The sequence below is a fragment of the Vicugna pacos genome, chromosome 13 (genome assembly GCF_048564905.1).
Source record: "Vicugna pacos chromosome 13, VicPac4, whole genome shotgun sequence".
In the NCBI taxonomy this organism is placed as follows: Eukaryota; Metazoa; Chordata; class Mammalia; order Artiodactyla; family Camelidae; genus Vicugna; species Vicugna pacos.
The window spans coordinates 48,528,953-48,555,033 of NC_132999.1; the positions used below are offsets into that span (position 1 = coordinate 48,528,953).

A 26,081-nucleotide genomic window follows, 5' to 3' on the forward strand; every position below is an offset into this window, starting at 1 on the left:
GTGCTGGGGTGTTGGTGGACCACCAGGCGTGGCCCAGCCTGCCCCAAAACCCATCCTAAGGGGTCCAGAGGAGTCAAGAGGACTCCTGGGTTCCCACACTTGGCCTACTCCATTACCTGGGGTTTGTGTTGGGGAGTAACTGTAATTTGAGAGCCCCCCTGAGTCCCTCTCTCCTTCCCCAGGCCCCAGGTGCTGCCAGGATTGAGCAGCTGGTACCATCTACCTACCTACCATGTGCCTACCCAAGGATGGGACCATCCCTGTCTTTTGTCACATGGACAGCACAGAGGACGGCTGGCTGGTGAGTGCCAGAGAGAAGGGACTTGCAGGTCAGGCCCAGTGGGCATGCCTTCCCCTTGGCCCCTAGGGGGAGCCAGAGCCTACTGGAGCCAAGGCATTCTTTAACACAATTCACTAACAAATGGTTACTGAGCTCCCAGAGGACCTGAAGAAGTTTGGGAAAGCTTCATAGAAGAGATGCCATTTGAAAGGGCTTTGAAGACTATGTAGAAGTTCTCAAGACATACGAGGTGCAGAAGGGCATTCCAGGCAGAGGGAAAGACAAATGCAGGGAGGCCGGAGAGTACAAGAAGGCATGGGGAGATGGTGTGAATGACCTGAGAGCAGGTGTGAGTGGTGGGCTGAGGTCTATTGGTGTGGGCCAAGCACTGAATGGCTGACTGAGGAGCATGGAGGGAAATAGGGAGCCATGGGAGAGTTTTGAGCAAGGGAGGGACCAGGCCAGACTTATGTTTTAGAAAGAAGACTCAGGCTGCACCAAGGAAGATGTATTGCAGTGGGGACCAGAATGGAGTTAGGGACACAAGTTAGGAAGGCTGTAGGGACCCTACCAGAACAAGCATGTGGGCAGTGGTGGCAATGGAAGTAGAGGCTCTTAGACTGAAAGATATTGAGAAAAGAAACTGTACAGGGCCTGGGGACTGCTTGGCTTGAAGAGGAAATTGGGGTTCAGAGGGAGCATCAGGGTAAGGCCTCTGGAGGTGACCTCTCTGCTCTAATATCTTGGTTTTATCATAATAAATTAAAGCATGTTATTTTGAATGTGACCCCCCCCCCATCTCCCAAGGGCAGGGATGATATTTCTACCATTTCAGTCCTCCCAGGGCTTTCGAGGCTGCGGCGTGAAGTTGAGTGTCAGTAAGAGTTAATAAGGACATGCAGAGTTCATCAGTATAGTCACAGGCAAGGCTCACCTGGACACACACTTTATCAACAAGCCCTCAATCCAAAGAGGGGGCACATGGTGGGTGGGTATAGCTCAGTGGTACAGTGCATGCTTAGCATGCACCAGGTCCTAGGTTCAATCCCGAGTACCTTCATTAAAATTTGTTTTTAATTTAAAAAAAAGAGAGGGAGGCACATGTCCACCCACCCCTCATAGCACACACACTTCTCAGCTGCCACTGCCCCTGCTTCTCCTCATCCCATGCTCAGCCTAGAGAAATGGCTGCTATGCTAGCCTTCTCTGCCTCCCTAGATGTTAAAGAGGTGACAGGATGGTTCCATGGATTTCTTCCACTCTTTGTCCTCCTACAAAGCAGGTTTTGGGGGTCAGTAGTCTGATTTCTGGCTGGGGAATGAGAGGTTGCACCAGCTTACTCTCCAGAGTAGGTTCTCGACGGCTAGGGAGCCTGACGGGCATCCCTCTGGCATTCTGACTCCTCACCCAGGACATGAGGATTCTTCCCTGTCTGCCTCCCCAACCCCCAAGTACCTGGGAGCTGTGGATGGAGCTGGAGGACTTTAAAGGCAACTGCACTATTGCTCACTATGGGGCCTTCCGCCTCCTCAGGGAGGCAGATCACTACCAGCTGGTTCTGGGCAAGTTCTCAGAGGGCACTGCAGGTGAGTGAGCTAAAGGTGTGGCCCTGAAGTAGAAAAAGAAGGTGAGGGAGGCTGGATCCTTTCCCAGTGCTGCCACAGCCTCCAGGAATGACCCAGGGCACTTCCTTCCCCTCTGTGGGCCTCAGTTTCCTCATCTGCAAAACAGCAATCATCAGACAGGGATGTGAAGGAGTGAAGAAGCTGGGCTCTGGAGGCAAACAATCCTGAGTTTAAATCCAGCTCTGTCATTTATTAACTCTGTGACTTTGGGCAAGTCCCTCCAGGGTCAAAGCCTCAGTTTCCTCCCCTATAAAACCTGTAAGGAGGCAGGGAGGGAGGTTGTGGGAGCCGTTTGAGATTCTGGTGAGTGTTAACACTATCTGCTTTGGAAGAGGAACCAGGGAAGACTTTTTTCAGAGAAACACCAACTGTTGAGAGACCTGAAAGAGGGAAGTGGTTATAAGGAGGTGCCCCAGGGGAGCCCCCTTTCCTGCCTAGCCATCTGAGAAGTCCTTCCCAGCTCTTCCTGGCAGCGTTGCTCCAACTGCTGATGAGGGAAGAGACAGAGGAGCAAGAGGGAAGCTGGGGATTCTGGGAAGGGACGAGGCTGGGAAAAGAGCCAGTGGTTTTGGAGCCACAGTCCTGAGCCAAAGTCCCAGTACCCCTGTGACTAGTGAGTGAGCTTGAGCAAACATCCTTGCTCCTTGGCTCTGCTGTTTTCTCATGGGGGCTGAAAACATCCACCTCACAGCTTCTCTGAGGCTCCTGTGAAATCATCTCTTCAAGGGTGCCAGGCATGGTGCTGGCACCTTGGTGCCTCTCATCCCCTTCCTGCCAGGGGACTCCCTGAGCTTCCACGGTGGGAAGCCCTTTACCACCTATGATGCCGGCCAGGATACAAGTGGGAGCAACCGTGTGGTGACTGTCCATGGTGCCTGGTGGTGCGGATCCTGCTATCAGTTCAATCTACTGGATGTCCAAAGCCACCGCCCACAACTATGGCATCAACTGGGCCTCAGGCCAAGGAATAGGCCACCCTTACTGAAGAGTTCACATGATGCCTCCCCTAGAGCACCCGGGTAGCCAGCATCCTTATCTCTCCTCTACAGCTTCCGTACCCTTGGCTACCCCTCCCCATTGCTAACCACTGCTAGTCTCCTGTCCACATTTTAAAAATAAAATCATTTTAACCCTTTCCTAGCTTTCAAGCCTCTTTCAGTTACTGGGAGAAACTCAAGAGTGCAGAGCAGGGATACGGGTTTCAGCTTCTTTCAAGGAAGACCTTCCTTCTAGTCAGGAAGATGGGAGAGTCAGCCTCAAATGGTAATGAGGCTCTAATTACCTCCCCTCCCCCACCAAAATAAAATAATTAAATAATACAGTAATAAATAAACTAAGAAAGGGATATTAAAAAATAAAATTTTAAAAAAAGGTAGTGGGGCTTTCATCTCTAGAGGTGTGCAAGCTGAGGACACCAGAGAAGCATTTAGCGAAGGACTTGGAAGGATTAAAGCATCCACTGAAAGTACTCTTGGGCCCTACAGGTCCTGCCAGTAGATAGTTTTGTGATGGGAATTGCACAGCTATCTCACTCTCTTTGTTGCTCCTGCCTGTCCCTTATAAGTTGTCGGTTTTCCAGGCCCTGTTGTAAGTTGAGTTCTCATTCTCTGCTACTTCTTGCCTGTCCCATTAGGGGCTGATGGGAACTCACAGTCAAACCAAGGAAGGTACATTTTTCTTCCATTGGGCAACAAGACAGTGAAATGGCAGTTGCTGAACGAGTATTTATTGAGCAGTTAGTTAATTTGCCAGAGTCACATTCTAGAAAGTGGCAGAGCAATAAATGGGTAATAATCTGATCTCTGCAGTCTGACAAGTAGTCCTGGGCTTGCATCCTGCTCTGTTATGCAGCTGAGTGATCTTGGACAAGTTACTCAACCTCTCTAAGTTCCCAGTTCCTGATTTCAGAGTCCTCTGAGGTTTACACCAGGCTGCTGCCTCACTAATTCACACTAGGTTAGGGATTCTTGGGGACTGGAGCTGGGAAGCTGCTGTACCCAAGAGCTGGAGTTCCTGGGATTCTCCTTCAGGTAGGTAGAGAAACATCTACATGGGGACTCTTCTCCCGTCCTATGGTCATGTTCTGGGTGGAGGTCAAAGGTCACCAGGGCTCCACAGCCAACTGAATTCTGGGGAAAACAGCCTCCTGGCAAAAGGGTGCAGGGTTCAGATGCAGAGTCCCATGCTCCTTGCAGGCCAAGAAGCAGACTTCTCCCATTCCAATCCCTCCCTGCCTGCACAACAGGGCCCTGGAGAACAGGCACTCTACACCATGTTCTACACACCCTGACGTCTCTGGAGATTCATTTGTTCAACAGAGAGGGCCTGCAATTCGCACTTCTGCTTCAGCCTTGGCCTGGGCACACATCCTATGAGCGCCTGCTGTGAGCAATCCATAATGGTTGTCGTGTACAGGAGCACAGGCTGTTCCGGAAGCAGCCTGCCTCAGAGATTCTGGCGGGAGAGGAGGGAGGGAAGAGGCCGAGTCCCAGGCCGCTAGGGAGCGGTGCTGCCCCAAGGCCGAGGGTGGAGCTTTCCCGGTCGGCCGGGAAAGGGCTGGGCCCGGCCTACATGTGAGGGCAGGAGACAGCGGCGGCCGGCGCTGGTGGGCACAGACGGACGGATTCCCAGGATCCCCCATGTGACTCCAAGCGGCGGATCCCTGGATGCCCTAGATTCCTGGGACCCTCGATTTCAGATCCTCAGGACCTTGTAAATCGGAGCCTGGATTTCGTCCTGGATACCAAATTCCTGGTACGGGGCCTTCGGCTGTACTCCGGATCTCCAGAACTTAAGATCCCGTAGGAGATTCCCTATCCGGACCCGATTCCCGATCCTAAGATCCCTGGATCTGTCGCCTCTGGCTCCTGTCCCTCCACGGGTGCCCAAAGCCGGGCGCCCGCGCCAGAGCGCCCCCGCATGGCGGGGCCGTGCCCGCGTTCCGGAGCCCTGGAGCGCGCCGGCAGCTGCTGGCAGGATCCGCTGGCCGAGGCGCTGAGCCGGGGCCGGCCGCTCGCTGCATCCCCCGGCCGGGGCTGTGCGCGAAGCCGGCCGCTCAGCGTGGTCTACGTGCTGACCCGGGAGCCCCAGCCCGGGGTGGAGCCAGAGCCGGGAGCCGAGGCAGAGCCGCTGCCCCTGCGCTGCCTGCGTGAGGCCTGCGCGCAACTACTCGGACAGCGGCCGCGGCCTCAGCTGCGCAGCCTGCCTTTTGGGACCCTAGCACTGGGAGACACCGCGGCTCTGGATTCCTTCTACAACGCGGGTGAGCGTGTTTGGAGGCGGGGAAGGGGCGGGGCTTAGGGGGCTGGGGAGGGCCCGAAGGGGGCGTGTCTCGGCAACTCCTGGGAGACCCCGAGGTGGGTGCCCGGGATATGGGACCATAAAGTGAGCTAAAGACGAGGAGCTCGAGGCGTGGACGTGATAAAAGGGAAGTTTAGGGGATCTGGAGCGCGACCAGGCTTGGGCAGGGATTTAGCGGATCCAGGCCCGGCTCGGGGTTCAGGGTTGGAGCTTAAGTTCTCGAGTCGGCACCGTGCCTAGGGAGCGAGGCTAGGACTGGGGAGAGGCTGGGAACGGGACAGGGTGTGGTATCTCAGGAGTGGAGTTGAAGAACTCAGTCTCAGGATGATCTCGCGCGGAGCTCATGAGGGAGGATCCTGGGAGTTAGAACTTGGACTGGGGAGTGGCGCCGCACTTGTGGGGCTGTAGTTCAGGGTTCCTAGCATACTGCTTCCGAAGATTAGGCTAAAGAGGCAGAAAGAGAAACAGAGGGACCCAACAGCACTGGATTCTAAGCGAGGGAGCTTAAGTTATGAGGCTCCCATAGTTCCGAGAGAATGCGTGGAGCTGGGCGGGACCGGAGGCTGAGTCGGACGGTCAGGTACTGGGGCCAGAAGGCGGCTATTCCGCGCGGGTCACCCCGCCCTCCCACCAACCCGGATGCCCCGCCCCCGATATTTATTTTTTCATCCAGGAGCCCAATGAACGTATTTGCATAAAATCTCAGCCCAAAAAATGAAGGCTGACTCGACCTTGAGGACACAAACACACACACACAGAATCATAGACTCACAAATCGCATATATGTTGACTCACATAGGCTGTCGCAGACACTATCACACAGAGATACAGACACACACACAGGCACAGCATTGTACACACACGGCATGTGTGTATACACATGTGTATACGTACAGCACACTGCTGGTGCCAGCCCCTTTCAAGAGACTTGGGTTGAGCACCCAGAGAAGAGGACATCTCTGCACAACTCCTGCCTCTCGAATAGCATGAAACAGGCTGTGGGCTGGTGCACAGCCTCTCCTTCTCCATGCCCAGGGTCCCCAGGCTCTAAACAGTGGGGTGTGAATGGTAGTCAGGTGAGTTCCCCTCCTCTTCTTGCAATACCACAGATGTAATTTCTGTATAAGAGCCAGAGGGACTCTAAAAGGGGGAAACTGAGGCCCAGAGCAAAACTGGACCCTGTTGGAGTCACATGGGAAGGCAGGCTGAGCCAGGATGGGTCCCCAGGCTCCTTCTCCCCCTGCTGGGCTTCAGGGCTCAGAGCCTCCTGCCGTGTGCCCTCAGATGTGGTGGTGCTGGAGGTGAGCAGCTCCCTGGCACAGCCCTCCCTCTTCTACCACCTGGGCGTGCGAGAGAGCTTCAGCATGACCAACAACGTGCTCCTCTGCTCCCAGGCAGACCTCCCTGACCTGCAGGCCCTGAGGGTAGGTGGCCGGGGGCTGGTAGTGGTGGGCCAAGGACTGGGGTGGCCTTAACCAGAATACCAGTATCTGAATGTCTGTCCCCTGCAGGAGGACATTTTCCAGAAGAACTCGGTGAGCAGAATCCATCCCTCACTCTAGTGTGTCCTTTGACCTCCATTATGACCTCTGACCTCCACTACATTTCCTGGCCTCGTCTGTCCCCTCTGCCCTCCCTAATGCCCCCTGACATCCATAAGACCCTTTGTTCCCTATTGCTTCCCTTTATGAAGTATGCCCCTTCCCTGCTACTCCAGTCCCTGCTGGTGCTGACCACTGACCCCTTCACTGCCCCTTTCTAACCTAGTACTGATCTCTGACCTCTACTGATGCCTGCCTTCCTCCCACCAGGATTGCATTGGCAGCTACACACTGATCCCCTATGTGGTTACAGCCACCGGTCGGGTGCTGTGTGGTGATGCAGGCCTCCTGAGGGGCCTGGCTGATGGACTAGTATCAGCTGGGGTGGGCACTGAGGCCCTGCTCACACCCCTGGTGGGCCGGCTTGCCCGCCTGCTGGAGGCCACTCCCACGGACTCTCGGTAATGGGGGCCCATAGAAGGTGCACCAGAAGGAGGCTGGTGAGGGTACAGGGGGCTGGGGCTGAGGAACAAGCCCTGCCATTCTCTCTCTCCCTCCCCTGTTATGTGCATTAGTGGCTATTTCCGGGAGACCATTCGGCAGGACATCCGGCTGGCTCGGGAGCGGTTCAGCGGACAGCAGCTGCGGCAGGAGCTGGCTCGCCTGCAGCGGAGACTGGACAGCGTGGAGCTGCTGACCCCCGACATCATCATGAACCTGCTACTCTCCTACCGTGATGTGCAGGTGTGTGGTGCTCCGAGAGGCTGGCACTCGGGACAGTGGATTCAGTGTCAGACAAATGGGATTTCAGCTCCTGGCTGTACCACTGGCTCACTGGTGACTCTGAGCAAATAATCCGACATCTCTGAGCCTCGGTTTCCTTGTTCATATTCGGGGATGATCACGTCACTGTCTCCCAGGGTATTTGGGAGATTGGGGCACACGGTGTGTTCTCTATGTAAGGTGTGGTTTCTACACTACATACTGGGCCTGAGGGAAGTGTGCAGAGGATGGTGCGTGGGAAAATGGGGTGACAGGGGTGGGAAGGGGCCCCAGATTAGGATTTTCCTCAGGGTCTTGGGCCGACCGGACCCACCAGAGGCCATCAGGCCAGTGTGTGCTCTTCCCTCATGCAGGACTACTCGGCCATCATTGAGCTGGTGGAGACACTGCAGGCCTTGCCCACCTGTGATGTGGCCGAGCAGCACAACGTCTGCTTCCACTACACATTTGCCCTCAACCGGTGGGTGGCAGAGCACGGTGCAGGTCATAGCCACATGCGGACATGGGTCTCTGCTGTGTGAGGTCATTGCTGTCTGGGACCACTGCTGTACAGGGAACTTGCTGACCAGGGTCACATTGATATCAAATGGTCCCTATCATTCTGTTCCTGCTGCCTAGGGTGGGGTGGGGTAGTGGTACTGCTCTTGGAGAGGTCACAGCTTTCCACTGCTCCTCAGAGTCACTGCAGCTAGGAACCACTTCCATCTGGGGTCACTACCTCTAGGAAGGTCAGTGCTGACCAGAGTCAGCTGCTCTTCTGGGTTCATGACTGTCAGACCCTTGGAAGGGTCCCTGCTGTTCAGGGTCTGGGGGTTCCTGGACAGAGTAGGGCAGGGCCATCAGGTAGGTCCCCAGCCTATCTTCCCCTTTCCCTAGGAGGAACAGGCCTGGGGACCGTGAGAAGGCACTGGCCGTGCTACTGCCACTGGTACAGTTTGAGGGCCTGGTGGCACCTGACCTGTACTGCATGTGTGGCCGTGTCTACAAGGACATGTTCTTCAGCTCTGGCTTCCAGGATGCTGAGTACCGTGAGCAGGCATATCACTGGTAAGGGGCCCATGTGGGTTGTGCTAATGAGATGAGGGATGGGGCTGTGGGCATCAGTCCAGCCCTGTGTCCCCCAACCCTCACCCCAGGTATCGCAAGGCTTTTGATGTAGAGCCCAGCCTCCACTCGGGCATCAATGCAGCTGTGCTCCTCATTGCTGCCGGCCAGCGCTTTGAGGACTCCAAGGAGCTCAGGCTTATAGGTGAGCCACAATCCTGCACCCCTAACCCCCAACCCACAGGGGCTCAGAGGGGCCTTGGGAGAGGTCAGGGAGAGAGAACATTGGGTTGGAGCTGGGTCTGACCTTATCCATCCCCTTTTGGACCTGTTCTGCCTGAACCCACACCCGGGTCCTCATACCTGTCCAGTCCAGGGCCCTCATGAGCCATTGAGCCCAGAACTGAGCCCACACCTCTGTTCCTTACACACTGAATTCCACATACACTTGTTTCCTAACTCTCACCTGTGCTTGAACTCCTACTCCCACCTGAGATCTGGCCATACCTAAGTTTTCACCCATTTCTATGTTCCTGTGCACATGAATTTTGTGGCCTACACCTGGGCTTTGCCCAAACTTGCAACCACATTCACTATGACCCAGGCCCGTCTCTTTCAGGCATGAAGCTGGGCTGTCTGCTGGCCCGAAAAGGCTGTGTGGAGAAGATGCAGTATTACTGGGATGTAGGCTTCTACCTGGGAGCTCAAATCCTCGCCAATGACCTCACCCAGGTGGCACTGGCTGCAGAGCAGCTGTACAAGCTCAATGCCCCGATATGGTAGGTGGCCCCTTCTGCAGTCTTGGCCTGGCCTAGGCTGTCAGCTTCTACACCCATGTCCACTGGCATCTAGCCTGAGCCTGTTCCAGACCAGCACCCATGACACCCAATGCCCACATTCTGGCTGCATCCAAGCCAGTCTACTCTCCCTGGCAGTGCTAGCTGGTGCCTGGGCTGAGCTGAGGATAAAGCTGTGTCTGCAGGTACCTGGTGTCCGTGATGGAAACCTTCCTGCTGTACCAGCACTTCAGACCCACGCTAGAGCCGCCTGGAGAAACCCCACACTGTGCACACTTCTGGCTCCACTTCTTGCTACAGTCCTGCCAGCCACTCAAGACCACTTGTCCCCAAGAAGACCAGTGCTTGGTGAGGCCCGTAGGGCATGGGACCTGGGAGAGGGGCAGGCCGCTTCTGACCAACCCCTCTCCTCCATCATCTGCAGGTGCTGGTCCTAGAGATGAACAAGGTGCTGCTGCCAGCCAGGCTGGAGGTTCAGGGTACAAATCCCGTGAACGCAGTGACCCTGAGCCTGCTGGAGCCCAATTCACAGGTGAAGTCGCCGGTGAGTTGCCCCTACTGACATCTATGACCTTTTCTCTTGAACATTTCCCCCATCCCCAAACTCCTCTCCTGGTCCCCAGCACCCCCTCGGACCCCTTTCTTCTCACAGGACGTTCCATCCAGCTGGACCTTCCCAATTGTCTCCATCAGTGGTGTCAGGTGAGCAGTGGTGTCAGGTGGGGAGGTCCGGGCTGGGTGGCAGTGCTGGGCAGCCCCGACTTCACTGGGGTTCTTCATCCCTCCCAGTGTCTCCAAGCAGGATGAGCGCTGCTGCTTCCTCTACGCACTTCCCCCGGCCCAGGACGTCCAGCTGTGCTTCCCCAGCGGAGGGCACTGCCAGTGGTGCGCGCAGTCCCTCGGGTCGGGGTGCTCTGAGGGTCGGGATGCCGGGGTATTGAGGGAAAGGAAAGAACATGTTCCCTAGATGCTCTTGGCAAAGAGTTGCCTCAATCGCCAATCTGACCTTCTCCGCCCTCAGGTTCTGTGGCCTGATCCAGGCCTTGGTTACGAATCCGGACTCCACGGCGCCCGCGGAGGAGGCAGAGAGCGTGGGAGAGGTGCTGGAGGTGAGCAAGGGGGTGCAGCTCCAGGAAGGGAAAGGGCTGAGGGCTCTGCTGAATCCCCTATCTCATCCGCCCCCGCAGTTTGATTATGAGTACACGGAGTCGGGAGAGCGGCTGGTGCTGGGCAAGGGCACGTACGGGGTGGTGTACGCGGGCCGCGACCGGCACACGCGGGTACGCATCGCCATCAAGGAGATCCCGGAGCGGGACAGCAGGTTTCGTGCCCAAGGTCGCGCGGGCGGGGCTCAGGGCTCGCGAGGGACCAGGTGGGAGGTGTCAAATGGGCGGGACCACGAGTTAAGAGTGTCCTGTGCGCGGGACTGTAGGCAGGGGCGACGCGGATGCCCAAGTGCCTCCGGGGTCGACCCGAGTGCAGGGGGTCATAGAAGCGAGAGTTCAAGCCCAGTGGGCCCAGGACTGTGTGCAGAACCGCAGGGACCAGGCGGGCGGGCTACCATCTGGAGAGGCCTGTGGGCTGGGTGATAAGGTGCGGAAGGTCTGGGAGCTTGTGGGCGGGGTAGATCCTCGGGGTTTGGCCTTGTGGGGGCTGGAGTTGAGAAAGTGTCTCTGCCTCCGTCTGACCTGTTCCTCTCCCCACCCCACCCCCAGGTTCTCTCAGCCCCTGCATGAGGAGATCGCTCTGCACAAACGCCTGCGCCACAAGAACATCGTGCGCTATCTGGGCTCAGCCAGTCAGGGCGGCTACCTCAAGATCTTCATGGAGGAAGTGCCTGGAGGTACCTGCCTTGCGTGGGATGGGAATGGAACTGGAGTTGTGGGGCATGGGGGTGGAGTCCCCTTTGGGAGAATGAACCCTAGCTTGTGTGGGTGGTGTAGCCCACAATTAGCTGACACCTGGAGGTTGGGTAATGGCGTCTAGGCCATGGCATTAGTATGCCTGGGCCTTGAGCAGAGAGTCGTCGGCTGGAGTAGGTGGGTGCCAACAATGACCTTGAACTGCATTTGCCCAGGCAGCTTGTCCTCCTTGCTGCGCTCAGTGTGGGGACCCCTGCAGGACAACGAAAGCACTATCAGTTTCTACACCCGCCAGATCCTGCAGGGACTCAGCTACCTGCATGACAACCACATTGTGCATAGAGACATCAAGGTCAGCCTGTAGCTGGCCCACTCTAGCTTGCTGGGGTTGGGGAGGACAAGGGGGGAGGGAGAGATACAGCTCCAGACAGAGGCTGGCAGTTTAGACTAAGTGGGCAGACTCTTTGCAAAGGGTGGGAAATTCATCAGGGAGGTTCCCTAGAGAAGGGGAGACGTTTAGATCTGAAGCCAGCTCCCAGAGGGGCAGTAGTGGGATGGCAGGGGGAGGAGACTGATAGAGGCAGTGTCAGGCTGGGGTTCCCAAGAGATGAGATCTCAGGATAGGGTCCAGGAGCCCAGCCTGATGTCCGCTGATCACAGTGTCCACTCTCCTAAGGGGGACAATGTGCTGATCAACACCTTCAGTGGGCTGCTCAAGATTTCTGACTTTGGCACCTCCAAGCGGCTAGCAGGCATCACACCCTGCACTGAGACCTTCACAGGTAACAGGGTGTAGGGTGGTGAGTGGGGTTGCTGACATGGGACAGAGAACTCTTGGGGTGCTCCAGGGAGTGGCGTTTCTCCTGGGCATGGAGTTAGAGTCCTAATGAGGAGGGTGGTGTGGAACCCAGGGCAGGTGATTGAGCCAGGGGTGAGGTGATAGACTCCAGAACTGCAGCTTAGGTAGCTGATGATGTTGAGTTTAGTGCCTGAAATGGAGCCCAGAAGTGTTGATGTGAGTCAGAGTTCAGAGTGGATGATGCAGCCCAGGACAGATGGCGGCACCTACTCTGGGTGATGGAGCCCAGGAATGAGATGGAACCTAAAATGAATGAGGAAACTCAGGATAGATGCTTAATGACCAGGGCTGGTAGCAGAAACTGTTTTGGATGATAGAGTTCAGGGTGGGAGCAGGTGACTGGAGGATGAGAGAGGCCCTGCCACTCCAACAGTGACAAAGCCTAGATGAGCATTATTGCTACTGCTCCTGTCCTAGGGACCCTACAGTATATGGCCCCAGAAATCATTGACCAGGGCCCACGAGGGTATGGGAAGGCGGCGGACATCTGGTCACTGGGCTGCACTGTAATCGAGATGGCCACAGGTCGCCCACCATTCCATGAGCTAGGGAGCCCACAGGCTGCCATGTTTCAGGTGAGAACCCTTAGGGCCTGGCTCATGAGGTGGAGTGGGGACAGTCTGGGCCCTGAACACCTCTAAACTTGTCCCTTGTTTCCCCTCCCTGCCCCCCTCCCAGGTGGGCATGTACAAGGTGCATCCACCAATGCCCAGTTCTCTGTCAGCTGAGGCTCAAGCCTTCCTCCTCCAAACTTTTGAGCCAGACCCCCGCCTCCGAGCCAGTGCTCAAGCTCTGCTGGGGGACCCCTTCCTGCAGCCTGGGAAGCGGAGCCGCAGCCCCAGCTCCCTGCGACATGCTCTAAGGCCCTCAGGTACAAAGTGGGTGGAGAGAGTGAGCACACTGGGGTGAGGGCAGGGGAGCTGTGGTGGTGAAAATGCTACATGAAGGCCCAGGCTGACAGCCTTGTCCCTCCCTCAGATGCCCCTTCAGCCAGCCCCACTCCTTCAGCTGACTCAGCCTCTCAGTCCCAGACGTTCCCTCGCCCTCAAGCACCCTCTCAGCATCCTCCCAGTCCCCCCAAGCGCTGCCTCAGTTATGGGGACACCAGCCACCTCCGGTGAGCACCCAGGGGCTCAGGGTGGGTTCATTTCATCTGGTTTTGTCTCGGTGTACTCCCTCCAGGGGACCTGGGCACTTTGACTACATGCAAGGATGACGGTTGGTGCCCCCCTCCCAAATGCTCTTCCTTATATTTATCATGCCCTCTCAACACTGGGTTATTCTCTCTTATCCTTGTGAGGTGGGCATCAAAATAAAAGCCAGGATTCAAATTCGGGGGGTGGAGACGGCTGGACAGGGTTGCTGCCTGCCCTCCATCATCCGCTCTTTACTGCAATCAGGGTGCCCCAGGAGTCTGCGGTCGAGGAGCCCGCGTCCCCTGAGGAGAGTTCAGGAGTGAGCCTCCTGCACCAAGAAAGCAAACGCCGGGCCATGCTGGTCACTGTGCTGGAGCAGGAGCTGCCGGCGCTGGCGGAGATTCTGAGTCTGGAGCAGGAACAGGTGGGCGGCTCGCCCCAGCGCCCCCTGCTGGTCGAGCACCGACAGGACTCCTGCTGATGGCCTCCCGCCCACCTTTCCAACAGCATCTCTCTTGGCTCAGGTGGGAATATCCGCTGATGACCCGTCTCTTCCTTCTCAGGGTCCCTGTCTGGAAAGGAATTATGTGGAACAGCTACTGCGCTGCCTCGGGGCGCACATCCACACTCCCAACCGCCGGCAGCTGGCCCAGGAGCTGCGGGCGCTGCAAGAGCAGCTTCAGGCCCAGGGCTTTGGGCCTGAGCTTCTGCAAGGACCACTCTTCGCCTTCCCGGATGCGGTGAGTGCGTTTTCTCACAGTTAGGGCTGCTCAATAAGAGGTAGTGAACTCCCAGTGCTTGAGAATATGTAAGGACTTGATGTTGCATGATTCCATGTCTTCCCTATGAAGGTAGAGCCATCGGAAAAGGGATATCTGCCCGGCCTTAACTTCCCAGCCCCTCTTTCTACTCCGGGTCTGCCCACCCCACTTGCCTCCGACAGAAGCCCTACCTCTATTGGAAGCTCAGCAGCCTCAGCTGCACTCTTTCTCCCACTCCAGGTGAAGCAGATCCTCCGCAGGCGCCAGATTCGCCCACACTGGATGTTCGTGCTGGACTCCCTGCTCAGTCGGGCTGTACGGGCAGCCCTGGCTGTGCTGGCCCCAGGTAGGTGGAGGAGTGGAGCCTGCCTGCTTGCCCGAGAGCTAGGCTGTGTTCCTTGGGGGACGGTGAACACAAATAGGGGTGGACAGTGGGAGCCTAGCTTGACCCAGTGCCAAGGGAGGTGGGGTTGGCATGTGACCAAATGGATATCTCCTAAACTGATACTGCCTGGCCCATACCCAGAGCTCCACGCCCTCTGCCAATGTCTGGGGGTCCTAAATGGGTGTTCTCGCCCTGCCTGAGCTCACCCCACTTGGATTGGCAGAGGCGGAGAAGGAGGGAGTCCCACTGAGGTCCGAGGAGTCCCGTAAAGAAGAGGAGTCCCAGCCGAAGCAAGAGACCCCAGACCAGCAGAGCCCTGGGGAACCCAAGCAGGACACCCCACCTCTGATGGTGCAGCTGGGCCTCTTGCGAGCAGAGACTGACAGGTACAGCTCCTGGGACTCACCCACAGCCTCTGAATGAGCTTCACTCCTACTCCCCCTGCATTCTACTGCCTTCCGCCTTCCAACAGGCTTCGAGATGTCCTGGCTGAGAAGGAACGGGAGTGCCAGGCCCTGGTGCAACAAGCCCTACAGCGGATCAGTGGGGAGGCCAGGACCTGTGCTCTGACCTCAGAGCCCCCAGGTGAGTGAGACCTGGCTGGAGAATGCTAACGGTGGGTTGAGGCAGCTTCTGACAAAGGCACCCTGGGGTTCACCACCTGGCTTCTCCTTGACAGCTGCTCTCACAGTGGACCAGGGCCTGGTGCAGTGGCTACAAGAACTGAAGGTGGATTCAGGCACCATCCAGATGGTGAGGGGGAGAATGCTGGCTATACCTGACCCCCACCAACCAAGACTTCATCTTTGCCCATCTTTGAGCTGTTCTCACTTTCTCCCTCTGACACAGAGCATCTCAGTACTGAATAAGCACTTAGCATACCCCAGCCATTGTACAGATGAGAAAACTGAGCCAGAAAGGAGTGTGATCTGTCTTAGCATGTTGGTAGTAGAACAGAGCTAGTTCCTGAGTCTCTGGACCCATCTTTCTCTGATTTTACCTCTCCCTGTTTCTATGTACACAACCAGCTACTGAACCACAGCTTCACCCTCCATGCGCTACTTACCTGTGCCACTAGAGATGACCTCATCTACACACGCATCAGGTATGTCTTGGGCCCTCAGGGATAACCTACACATATGGCCTCATGCTGGCCAGATCCTGACACCCTCCCCAACCCCTAGTTACAGGCCTGCCTGGGTTCCTCTCTGGAAACTACAGGGATACCAGGGTCCCTTGGGGATAGAGGGGTCATTAGGCAGACAGTGGGTACCAGAGAGAGCCCAGGGCCTTCTTCTGGCTGAGTCACATTGAGCCTGGTACCCCTCAGGGGAGGGATGGTATGCCGCATCTGGAGAGCCATCTTGGCACAGCGAGCAAGATCCACGCCAGTTCCCCCTAGCCCCTAGGAGGCTGAATGAGGACATCAGGGGCCAGACCCAAGGATGGATGAATGAAGAAAACACAAGAGGCTTCTGATATACCTGCCCCAGGACCCAGGGGCAACTGGAAGAGGCCAGGTGGGTGGGAGGCTGGGTAGTGCCCAGGCCTAACCTTAGTGGGAGGAACCAACAACAGAGACACCCCAAGCTCACTGAGTACCACCAGGCAAGACTATGAAACAGAACACTTTGGTACCCCTGGAGTGGACCTTGGCAATTTCTGAAGTATGGGTCTTGGAATTAGTTCCTTAAGGTCTTTATGTCTGAGTCTAAAATTCCTTCATCTGGCACCCTTCACTTCCCTGACTCTTTCCTGCCCCCAAGCAGACATCAGCCCCTTGTTTCTTAGAACAGAATTTATTGACTTTAGCCATGGGCAGGCTCTGAGATGGGGGTCCAGAAAGAGGGGTGTTGTAGGGCTTGTAGGGCAGCTATGTCCTGGGGGCCAGGTTGGTTCTGAGGGGCAGAAGGCCGTCCACCCACTCACATGGCCGCTCCAGGAGGGTCTCCCATAGCTGCTTCTCCTCAGATGTGGAGTCCATCCAGGGCACCTGGAGCCCATAGCTGCTGCCTAGATGTGGACAGGCAGGGGTGGAAGGCAAGGTCACTCTGGCCACCCCCAGTCCCAGTGAACACCTGCCTGGTCCAGATTGTGCACTATCACCCCCAGTTCTCAGTGGACACCAAAGCTTAGGAAAGGGCAGAGAAGTGCCCAAGGCCAAGAGTTAAGCCCCTGCCTCCTAGTGTCATCTTCCCCCAGGGATCTGCCCCACTCACCGGTGCCCAGGCTGAGGCGTATGCCCCCCAGCTGGTGACTGGCCAGGGCCCCATGGTCCCAGAGGGAGAGCTCAGCACAGGCCTGGCGCAGGTCAGCAGGCCCGAAGCCATCGTAAACCATGGTGTGATTGAATACGGGGCTGAGGTTGCGTCGCACAACCCTTGTCCGCTGGCGGCTGGCCCGGCTGTCATCAGGCAGCACTGAGCTGTGGGGGAGGTGGGCTGGCATCAAGTGGCCACCCCCTCACACTCCCCAGAACCAACCAGTAACCAACCAACCAATGAGTCCTACCCATATGCCCTCACAATGTCCATGTCCTCTGGCTCCTGTCTGAGAACTGGCCTCAAACCCTTGCTACCCTGGGACCTTTGTACTAGCCTCCTCTTAGATCTCCTGCCTTTGAAAGTTATAGCTCCTATTCACAGGGCCCCAGAGTGAAGTCTCTGAAATGCAATTCTGCTATTCCTTAGCTTAATAACTTCGTGGCCCCCCAGAAGTAGTTTTCAAACTTCTTAAAGCCTTGGAGCCCCTTCTGTAAGACAAAATATTGCTCAGAAATACAAAACCTAAAAGAAAAACAATGTCTCTGGTTGAATCAGGGCTGAGGACTCAGAATCTCATCAGCCTACCTCCATTTAACTCTGAGGGTGGGGCCGCACCTGGAGGCACCCCTTGAGTTCCCTGGAAGCTTACTTTGAAAACTACGTGGTTGGGGGTATAGCTCAGTGGTAGAGTGCGTGGTACGCGTGAGGTCCTGGGTTCAATCCCCAGTACCTCTAACAAAATAAATAAGTAAATAAATAAACCTATTTACCTCCCCGACCAAAACAAAAACAAACAAACAAACAACAAAGAAAACCACTGAACTGCAAGTTCAGCGCCAAGCCCCACAGCCTGGCCTTCCAGGTCTTCCATTGAAGGGCCCCTGAGACCTCCCAGGTCTCAGCCTCAGCTCTCCAACAACTCCTCTAGGTGCCAGTCACTGAAATGCAGCTCTTCAAAGTCGTCCTCAACTCTCCTGACTCCAGGCCTTTGCTCAGGCTGTCCCCAGACAAAGCTGAGGCTGTGCTCATATTGCAGAATCAAAGTGAGTGACTAGAAGGAATCTGTTGGAGGCAGTGAGCTCCACTTTAGTAGAAAGGCAGACAAACGGGAGGTCCCGATGCTCCTCACCATTGGATGTAAGTATCCAGGGATCCTGAGCGCAGAGGCACGAGGTCCTGAGCTTCCTTCACCCAGAAGTGCAGCTCCCCAGTCGGGGGTAGTCCTGCGCCTGCGGAGAGGCTCGGCTGAGGTCCAGCCCCACGGACAGAGTCCCCCCTACCCTTGTGGGGCAGGGATTCCCTGCCTCCCAGGGCCGGTTCAGCTTGGCTTCTCGCGGATGGTCACTCACCCTCGGAACCGGCGGGGACGTACTTGAGAGACAGAGAAAGCAACCCGCGGCTGGGAAGGTCGTCGGGAGAGGGCGAGACCTGCGGGAGGCGGGCTCGTCAAGGGGGCGGGGACAGGGTCCTAGGGAAAACGGCCATAGAGGGCGGAGTCTCCAAACACCCACCGGGCCTGCCTATCCCCGCGGGGGTCTGTCGGGGCAGTTCCCTTGGGAACCACCTGGGGAATCTGAGCACCCCCACGGAACCTGCCGTCCGGGCTCAGAGCTTCGCATGGGGCCGTAAGGTTTCGAGGCTGAAGGAGGCTTTGCAGAAGACAGGCTGAGAGGGAAAGCCCAGTGTAGTAAAGTCAGTTTTGTGCCGCGGGTACCCCCATGCGGGTCAGCTGCTCACCCGGGGCCGCAGGGGGAGCCAGGTGGGCTCGGAGTCCCAGTCCCACGTGTCCAGAGGCACTTCGACTTCGCCCAGGAAAATGTTGCGACCCAGGCTTTCGCGGTGCCACACCGACAGACTCAGCACGCGGTCCTGGAGCTCGGCCTGCGTGACAGAGTACTGCGGACAGGAGGGGCGCCTTAATGGAGCAGCGTCGATGGCCCTGGCTTCCAGTGCTGTGGGAGTGTTAGCTGGGGCTTCTCCTACCACACTCCTCTCAGGAAGGGATCCTGGGGAGCCCCAGAGGACATTAATGAGGTCTGGACTAGCGCCATGCCCATCTCTAGACTGATACGCTGGAGAGCACGTTTATGCTAGGGCCTCCTTGCCGTTCCTTCCGCAGAAGGCAATGACGATACCATGCTGTCCCTGCCACCCGTCCCCCTGCAGGAAGAGGTGCCCGGTTCATTAATGGGGGCCCTCTCGGTCGTCGCAGCCTCACCCGGAGAGTCTCGTTGAAGACCGGATTCAGGTTCCGTTTCTTCACCGATGTTTTCCGCTTGCTCTGCTTGTCCGGGAGGAGGTAGCTTTTGACATAGCTGGGGAGGGGGAGGTGAGGATTGGAGGTAAAGGGAGGCCCTTCCAGCGCCTATTCCCCTGTCGCGGGGCTTCCCCGGCCACAGGCCGGAACACAGCTTCACGTGCCAGGCTTTGTGCAGCGCTTTATAAGGAGTTATCTCACCCAACCCCCATGCCGCCCAAGAACGTCATTCCCATTTTGAAGATGAGGAAACTGAGGAGGAAAAGCAGTGAGGCTGGGCAGTGAGGGCCGCTCCCTCACCGCCCCCCCCCACCGCCTCGCCCGGGTTGGGAACTCACGGGTCCAACCGGCGGCGACGGGCGGTTGCCAGGCCCTGGCACTGGATCACGTGCACGCGCAGCTCGGCGGCTCCCGCCTCGTAGCGCAGCGCAAAGTGCACGGAGCCGCGCACCTGCACCGCGCCCGCCTCCGCCTCCCCGGACAGGCTCATTTGGCTGCCGCTCAGCTGCGGGCGGAGGGTGGAGAGGTCAGGGCGGGCTGCGGTGGCTCACGTCGAGGCTGGGGGCGGGGTAGCGCGGAGGGTTCAGATGGGGAGAGCATGGAGGGGTATAACTAGGAAGTTTGCCTGGGGCCTGGAGTGTCTGGTCCGGGAAAAGGGAGGGGGTGATGCAGGGGCTACGGGTCGGGGTATGCGGAGGGAGGCATCCCCCACCTCATCTCAGGCCCTCTCCCTCACTCCCTCACCGTGGAGGAGTTGAGGCTGGACATGGAGGAGCTGCTGCTGAGCATGCGGTCGAGTGAAGGGTCGAGCCCCGGGGCCTCCTCCCCATTCTCCAGGATCTCGGACGTCGCCTGTGTCTGGGGAGACGGGGAGTGACGGCGGCGCCCTTCCCCCCGCCTCCCGCGACCGCTCTCAGTCTCTGACGGCTCGGCCCCTTGGGTAGCGGCACTCCCCGCCCGAAATCCGGTCCGGGTCTTGAGAGCAGCTGCGGGCCGCTCCCGCCTACCTGGGCTGGCGGGGGCTGCGGCTCCACCTCTCCTAGCGACAGCCGCTCCGGCTCCGGGTCCGCCTCCTCCGCGGCGTTGACAAGAGCGCCCCTTGAGCCAGGGGCTGGGTGGGGCATAAGCTGCTCAGCGAGCCCCTTACCCTGTCCGCCCCTGAGCAAATTTTCAGGGACTGGTTTATACCCCCACTCAGGCCCCAGTGCAGCTCTGGGGTTGCCCATGGAAACCACACCTACCCATCCCCAATGCGGGGCGGGGGAGGGGGAGGAGGAAAGTGAACACAGGTGGTTGGGGTCATTAAGAGCCACCTCTGATCACTGAAAACTCTTTATGCCAACACATACCTTCCCGCTCACCTTCCTGGGCCTGGGGCTCCTCTTCATCTTCTGAAGCCTTTAGGGGGACATATGGTGAGGGGAAATTAGGTCCCTAAAAGAAACAGAGGGTAGAAGTCACAGTGGGGGCTAGTGGTAAAGGGTTCAAAGGTTATGGAGTCAGAGGTCAGAGGCTCCCGCTGGCTACTCCAGTTTCAGATTTTGCACAGCCCTCAGGGCAGGACTGGCAACCAGCTGCAGAACCAGTCTGGCCTGTACTTCACACCCCTTCACGCTTCAGGGCCTGCCCTGCCTGACTCCCAAGGTCCCACTGGTGGAGGACAGTAGCATCTGAGTCTTGGACCTCTGCCAGCTCAGTCCCCACTCTGCCCCTAATAGCTGGATTCAGAGTTTCCCTTTAAGGCTGGGCCCACACCCCCATTTGACAGGAGAATGATAGAGGCCCAGGCCAGGGTGTCCTGCTTCTCAGGCTGAGCTCTTTCCCCAGCATATCCCACCTTCACTCCAGAGACACTGTAGGTTCACTTATTAGCCTATTCGGTCACTTATTACTCACCTCAGCCTCACTGAGCTTCTCTTGGGTGGCCTCATCTCTGGGGAGACTGGGAGAAGGGAGAGGTGGTTGTCAGGGATGGGCCCCAGATGACTGGTAGGCACCCTCCACTCCCTGCCACACCTCCTCACCTGGGCTCCAGTGCCTCTTCAGCCTCTTTCTCAGCAGCCTCAGCCTCGCCATTGCTGCCCTGAGCCTGGCCTCCTGCACCAGGTGAGAAGTTCTGTGAACCCCTGTTCTCAGGATACCTGGCCCTTGGAGAGGCCCACTCACCTCCCATATCCCATGGAGGGGTGATGCCCACCCAAGAGTCACACAGTACCAGGGGCAGCTGGAACTGAAACTAGAGTCCCTCTCTCCCTGTCCACATACATCTAGTGCCCTGGGCTGTGCAAGGCCTGCCCCACTCTGGGGATCTCCTCTCACCCCTGGAGCCTTTCTTCCTGCGGATGGAGGCTCGGACAAGGTCAGAACCGAAGTGGACATGGTGGTGCCGCTGGAAGCGTGCTTCCTGGAACCAGTCCCCTGTTAGGATCTTCAGCTGCCCAGGGTCTGCCAGCGAGGCCCGGAGCTTGCTAGAGGATGGGGAGGGTGTGGCTGTCACCATTCATGCAATCAACATTCTTGCCACCCACTCTGTGCCAGGCCCTGTACCTGGGGCCTGTATATAACAGCAAATCAAGCTTGATCTCTGTTTTGGAGGAGCTCAATTTGGTGGGGAGATTGAGTCCAGAATAAATAGGTACAATATAGTGAGGTAGGAGCCATGTGAGAGGGCCAGCTTTGCCTGTAGGAATCCAGGAGGACTTCCCAGAAGAAGTACCATTTGAATTGCTTCTTAAAGACAAATTGGTAAAGAAAATGAGTTATAATTCATTAAATGATTGTGTATAATCCTTCTTAATTCTGTGAGGTAGGGCTTCTTAGCCCCATTTTACAGATGAGGAGAGTGGTGCTGGAGTGGTCCAAGATTACAAGGTAAGAGGTATCTTTCTGTCCCCAAACACTACTCCTAAGTCCCATGCTCCTCTGCCACTGTGCTCTTCCAGGCAGGAAGAACAGTATAGAAGTGAAGGGTGTGTTCAGGGACTGTGGAGTGCCTGGATGGCTGTAGTGGACACTTTGTGTATGGGTGTTGGCGGGTGGAGGTAACTGGTGGAAGATGAGATCAGAGAGGCTGGCAGGCACCAACCAAGGAGGCCTTGTGGACCATGCTTAGGAGCCTGCCCCTGACAGGGGATGCTGAGGAGCCATAAGAGGTCTCAGGAGGAGATATTAAGGACCAGCCTGGAGAGCTCCAGCTGCAGCATGACGGGTGGGCTGGAAAGGGTGGGCCTGGAGGCAGGGAGGCTGGCAAGGGAGCTGGTGCAGCCACCCTGGGAGAGGTGATGAGCTGAGTTGGCCAAGGGTAGAGGGGACCAATGGGCAAATATAAGACCTACCCAAGTATCTGACAGGCTGCATGGTGGAAGGGGACATGGTGGGGGGCCACCCAAGTCCCCCAGGGCCTGAGGCCCCTTCCTCCTGGGCTCCCCTGCTCTGCCTCACCTGACTCGTCCCTCCTCCAGCTGGCGCAGGTGGGCATCTCGCTTCAGGACCTCGGCAATGGCCTCCTGTTCCTCCTGTGTCAGGAAGCTGAGGTCCAATAGCCCGTCGGCCTCAGGATCTGACTCATGCTCCATGAAAGGGCCAGCCAGGGCCCAGAGGCCCTCTTGAGGTGGGTGGCCCCTCTGGGGCATCAGCTGGGGCAGTGCCCCGGCTGGGCACGTGTGGCTCCCTGGGGGCAGACCAAGGGTCAGGTTAAGCCCTGCGTATGTACAGGGCACAGCCTGGGGCCGACTGCCCTTTTCTGCCTAAATATATGGCCAGGTGGTGGGCAGGGTACAAGCCCAGGAAGACTGAGATCAAGGTGGCATGAGATGCACTTGTGGACACACATACAGTGGCCCATGGACATAGTCAGGGCCACCCGCAAAGACGTGTACTGAGACATATATGCACGCACACTGACACATGTAGATAGTTACCCACAGTGAGATGCATACCGGGTCACACATGCACACTGACACCTGTACAAAGAGGCACATGGACGCACATTCCCCTGTACAGGCCCCTATGCAGTCGTAGGCCCAGACCCATATCCAGACCAAGAGATGGACTTAACATATTCTTAAACCTGCACACAGGCGCGTGTACACAAGGGAGACAAGGACCCACAGGTGGGTTCACCGGTACAAGAATAAGCCTGGGGACAAAGGCACGTCCCTAAGCATATACAAATCACACAGACTTTCACACACACACACTACCTCTTCAAACTGGATTGCCGTCTCCTTAAAGGTAGGGACAGGGCCTCACCCCCAAAGCCAGAACTTTGCACAAAACAGACAGTTGGTAAAAGTTTGACAAGTTAAATGCAGAAATCCACCTGCACACACAGGAGGAGCACACACCTACCAACACGCAGCCAGGTGCACAGGCGCACACGCATATCTGCTCGCCCCCTGCCCTGGGAATCTCCCAACCTGGGTCTTCCTCCACCCTTCACCTCCACCCTGCCCCATTTGGCCTTCCTGTCTGAGGCAACCTCCTCCCCAGCCCACAGCCCAACTTCCTCCCCAGGAGGTAACCACTGCACCCACTCCCACTGAGGCCTGCAGCCCAGGGATGCCCCTGCTGTCAGCCCGGCCCTCTTGCTCCGAGACCCTGGGCTCCTCTGCTCTGGCCACATGGGTTCCCCACGCCCCCGCTCGGGACCTGGCTGGGGTCCTGGCGGTGGAGGCTGAGTGCTGCCAAGCAGCTCAGGTACCATGGTGACTCCGGAAGGAAAATATCTGCCCAGCCCTGAGGGGGCGTGTGGACGTGGCAAGGGGCGCGTGCCTGGGATGTGGGCAGAGCCATGGCCTGAGCCCACTGGGCGGTCTCTCCTCCCCTCCCGCCCCTCCAGTCCCCTCCCACCTGGGGCACCAGGCAGGGCTGAGATGGAACGAGGACGCTCAGCAGGCAAGTCCCGGCTTGTGGCCGCTGCCCATGCTCTGCGCTCCCAGCTGAGTCAGTGAGTCAGCTGAGGGAGCCCTCTCCCCGCTGCTGCCCTATCCTCACCCCAGAGGTGGGTGGGTGTCTCTACCAGGTGTCGTGTGTAGCATTGTGTGAATGCCTGTGTGCCCGATATTGACAGTATTTCCTGAACATCTACTGTGTGCTGGTCCTGGGTGTAGCAGACGCACTGTTTGGGGCTCTTCTGTGGCATAATGGGCAAACCCATGTGGCTCTCCCTGTGTTACCTCGTGCCACTGTGAGTCTCAGTTCGGCAGGCATGTCTGCATCCTGTGGGATCTATGAACCTGTATACTTTGTGGGTGTGGATGTTGTATCACTGCATGTGTGTCTGTGTCATGTCACAGTGTGGTGCTGCATGGTTGACTGTCAGCCATGTGGTACGTTCAATGACTTGCTGTGTGGCAGCACTGTGTGGTGTATGCGCGTGTGTGTATCTCCTACACTGTCTGTTGTGTGACTGGGCTGTGTGTTGTGGTGTATGCTCTGGTGTCTCGGGGGCCACCAGGTGTTTATGTGTGACTATGGAAGTGGAGGTCCGCAGAACTGACCCTGCCCTTGTCCTGTAGGTCAGCTTGGGCTGCGCTTTGGGGATCTGAGCCCAGGGTCCCCAGCAACACCCCTCTCCCTGCAGTACCCTCTCATTCCAGAGGCAGAATCCAGTAAATGGTCCTCCCTACTCTGCTTCAACATGATGGGACAGACCCATTGGTTAGTATAAGGGTCTGTCCATCTATCTGGCTGTTCCAGCCCTGGACACGCACCACCTCCCCCACCCCAAAGTCCTAGAGGGTGCTCAGGATACCAGGTGGCTGTCCCTGCTCCTCAGGACACTGGCAGGGGACCCCCAGCCCTAAGGTGTATTACCTGTAGGGGTCCAGTATGGAAGGGACACCTTCGTAGGGTAACTCCGGCTCTCCTGGCAGCTGAGTTTCAGGGACCAGGAGAAGAGCAGTGAGGGACGAAGGCTGACTCAACCGGCAGCCCAGCAGACCTGCTGCCCCACTGAGGAGGAGGAAACACCTTCTCACAGGGCCTGATGCAAAACCGGGCCTGGACTTCTGGCTCCCCAGAGATGTGGCCCAGCCTGTGCTTTCAGCAAACCCAGAGCAGAACTGGCGGGAGGGAGATGACTGGGGCTTGGCCCCAGCTCCCCTGCAGACTTGCTCTGTGACTCCAGTAACCAGAGCTGGCAGCAGTCCCTCAGAGTTTCGGCTGCCCCATCTGCAGAGTAAGTAGCAGCCCCAACCGGCCCACTGATGAGCTGACAGGAACTTACTTTGAAAGCAAAGTTAGAGAGCTTTTTAAGAACCAGGGTAGTGGAAGGATTGAAGGCTGTCTTCAGATACCCTGAGTAGTTCCTGCTCTACCACTGTGTGACCTTAAGCAGGTCTCTTAACTATTCTGAGCTGCAATTTCCTCCTATGCAAACTGCCGGCTGCAGAGTGCGAAGAGCCTCTAAGGGAAATGAAAGTGCTTGGCACAAGCTGGCATATAGTGGGTACTGGTGTCCCCTTGCCAACATAGTCCATTTTGACAACCACTGCCCCTCCATGTCCACCTATACCTCCCAGGAGGTGCTGGCCACAGCAGAGCTGCTCTCTGTCCCCTCTGCCACTCTGGGCCCCGTCTGTTTGAGGAGGCCTGGACTCTTCCAGGGCCAAAGTGAGGCTCCTACAATCTCCTCTGACAGACAGGGTTCTGCTCCCAGATTCTGTCCCATCCTGAGAAGGTTGGGCCCAGATTACATTTGCTTCAGAATCATGAGCCTGAGGCCCCACCAAAGCTTCCCCAAGCTTGAAACCCCTTAATTCAGCTTCATTCCATCCTGCCTCTCCTGACCAACCTGCTGCCATGGCTTAAAGGTCAGAGGGCATCTCACAGACCTGCAAGAGAGAAGGTGGGCAAGGTGTGGACTCTAAATGAAACCCACTCCTCCTCCCCCTCATTGGAACCGGGTCCTGAATGTTACCAACACTCTGAGCACCTGAGGGTCCCTCCTCCACCCCTAGCCCAAGGTCCAGGCTTCCCCACTTATTTTTTGCAAGCCAGTCTTATTTTCTGAGCCTTTTTCCTCATTTATTAGATGGGGGTAATAATCTCTCCTCAGATCCTTCCCTGCAGTTCAAAGAGACACTTGCCGGTCCTTAATAAATACATATATGCATTTGTATATGTAATATTCATTAAGTGTCCACCAGGGGAACATGGGAGTGGTTATTGTGATGCCCACTTCC

General features: G+C 57.1%; 3 protein-coding genes across 7 annotated transcripts; 2 read left to right on the plus strand and 1 right to left on the minus strand.

Annotated features, from left to right (window-relative positions):
- The first annotated feature begins 232 nt into the window (after positions 1 to 232).
- On the plus strand, positions 233 to 4,710 carry FCN3 (ficolin 3). The gene is given in 6 exon segments (XM_015237725.2): positions 233 to 301; positions 1,499 to 1,632; positions 1,733 to 1,866; positions 2,684 to 2,810; positions 2,812 to 2,924; positions 4,604 to 4,710. Coding segments are annotated over 6 exon segments (684 nt in total).
- On the plus strand, positions 4,485 to 16,276 carry MAP3K6 (mitogen-activated protein kinase kinase kinase 6). Of its 2 annotated transcripts, XM_072975008.1 has the most exons (29): positions 4,485 to 5,167; positions 6,490 to 6,629; positions 6,717 to 6,740; positions 7,017 to 7,207; positions 7,322 to 7,490; positions 7,883 to 7,989; positions 8,406 to 8,576; positions 8,666 to 8,778; positions 9,193 to 9,352; positions 9,556 to 9,718; positions 9,795 to 9,914; positions 10,023 to 10,072; positions 10,160 to 10,255; positions 10,392 to 10,479; positions 10,558 to 10,691; positions 11,086 to 11,213; positions 11,448 to 11,584; positions 11,909 to 12,014; positions 12,509 to 12,666; positions 12,770 to 12,962; positions 13,070 to 13,208; positions 13,492 to 13,651; positions 13,791 to 13,967; positions 14,229 to 14,334; positions 14,597 to 14,759; positions 14,846 to 14,958; positions 15,053 to 15,126; positions 15,402 to 15,478; positions 15,704 to 16,276. In XM_072975008.1, the coding sequence occupies exons 1-29, from the start codon at positions 4,825 to 4,827 to the stop codon at positions 15,780 to 15,782; spliced, it is 3,879 nt and encodes a 1,292-aa protein (XP_072831109.1). In that variant the 5' UTR covers positions 4,485 to 4,824; the 3' UTR covers positions 15,783 to 16,276. The 2 variants fall into 2 exon arrangements, with proteins under 2 accessions (XP_072831109.1, XP_072831111.1); XM_072975010.1 differs by lacking the exons at positions 6,490 to 6,629; positions 6,717 to 6,740; positions 7,017 to 7,207 and having other exon boundaries at positions 5,032 to 5,167.
- SYTL1 (synaptotagmin like 1) lies at positions 16,154 to 24,859 on the minus strand. Of its 4 annotated transcripts, none has more exons than XM_072975014.1 (15): positions 24,712 to 24,859; positions 22,336 to 22,564; positions 21,214 to 21,362; positions 20,919 to 20,991; positions 20,791 to 20,836; positions 20,256 to 20,292; positions 19,902 to 20,005; positions 19,639 to 19,752; positions 19,233 to 19,399; positions 18,856 to 18,952; positions 18,375 to 18,533; positions 17,987 to 18,065; positions 17,767 to 17,866; positions 16,593 to 16,798; positions 16,154 to 16,386 (listed from the first exon to the last, which is right to left on the minus strand). In XM_072975014.1, exons 2-15 carry the CDS (start codon positions 22,524 to 22,526, stop codon positions 16,247 to 16,249), a joined length of 1,662 nt encoding a protein of 553 aa, XP_072831115.1. In that variant the 5' UTR covers positions 22,527 to 22,564; positions 24,712 to 24,859; the 3' UTR covers positions 16,154 to 16,246. The 4 variants fall into 4 exon arrangements, with proteins under 4 accessions (XP_072831115.1, XP_072831114.1, XP_072831113.1 ...); XM_072975013.1 differs by having other exon boundaries at positions 20,244 to 20,292; XM_072975012.1 differs by having other exon boundaries at positions 20,256 to 20,328.
- Between the last annotated feature and the right edge of the window lie 1,222 nt (positions 24,860 to 26,081).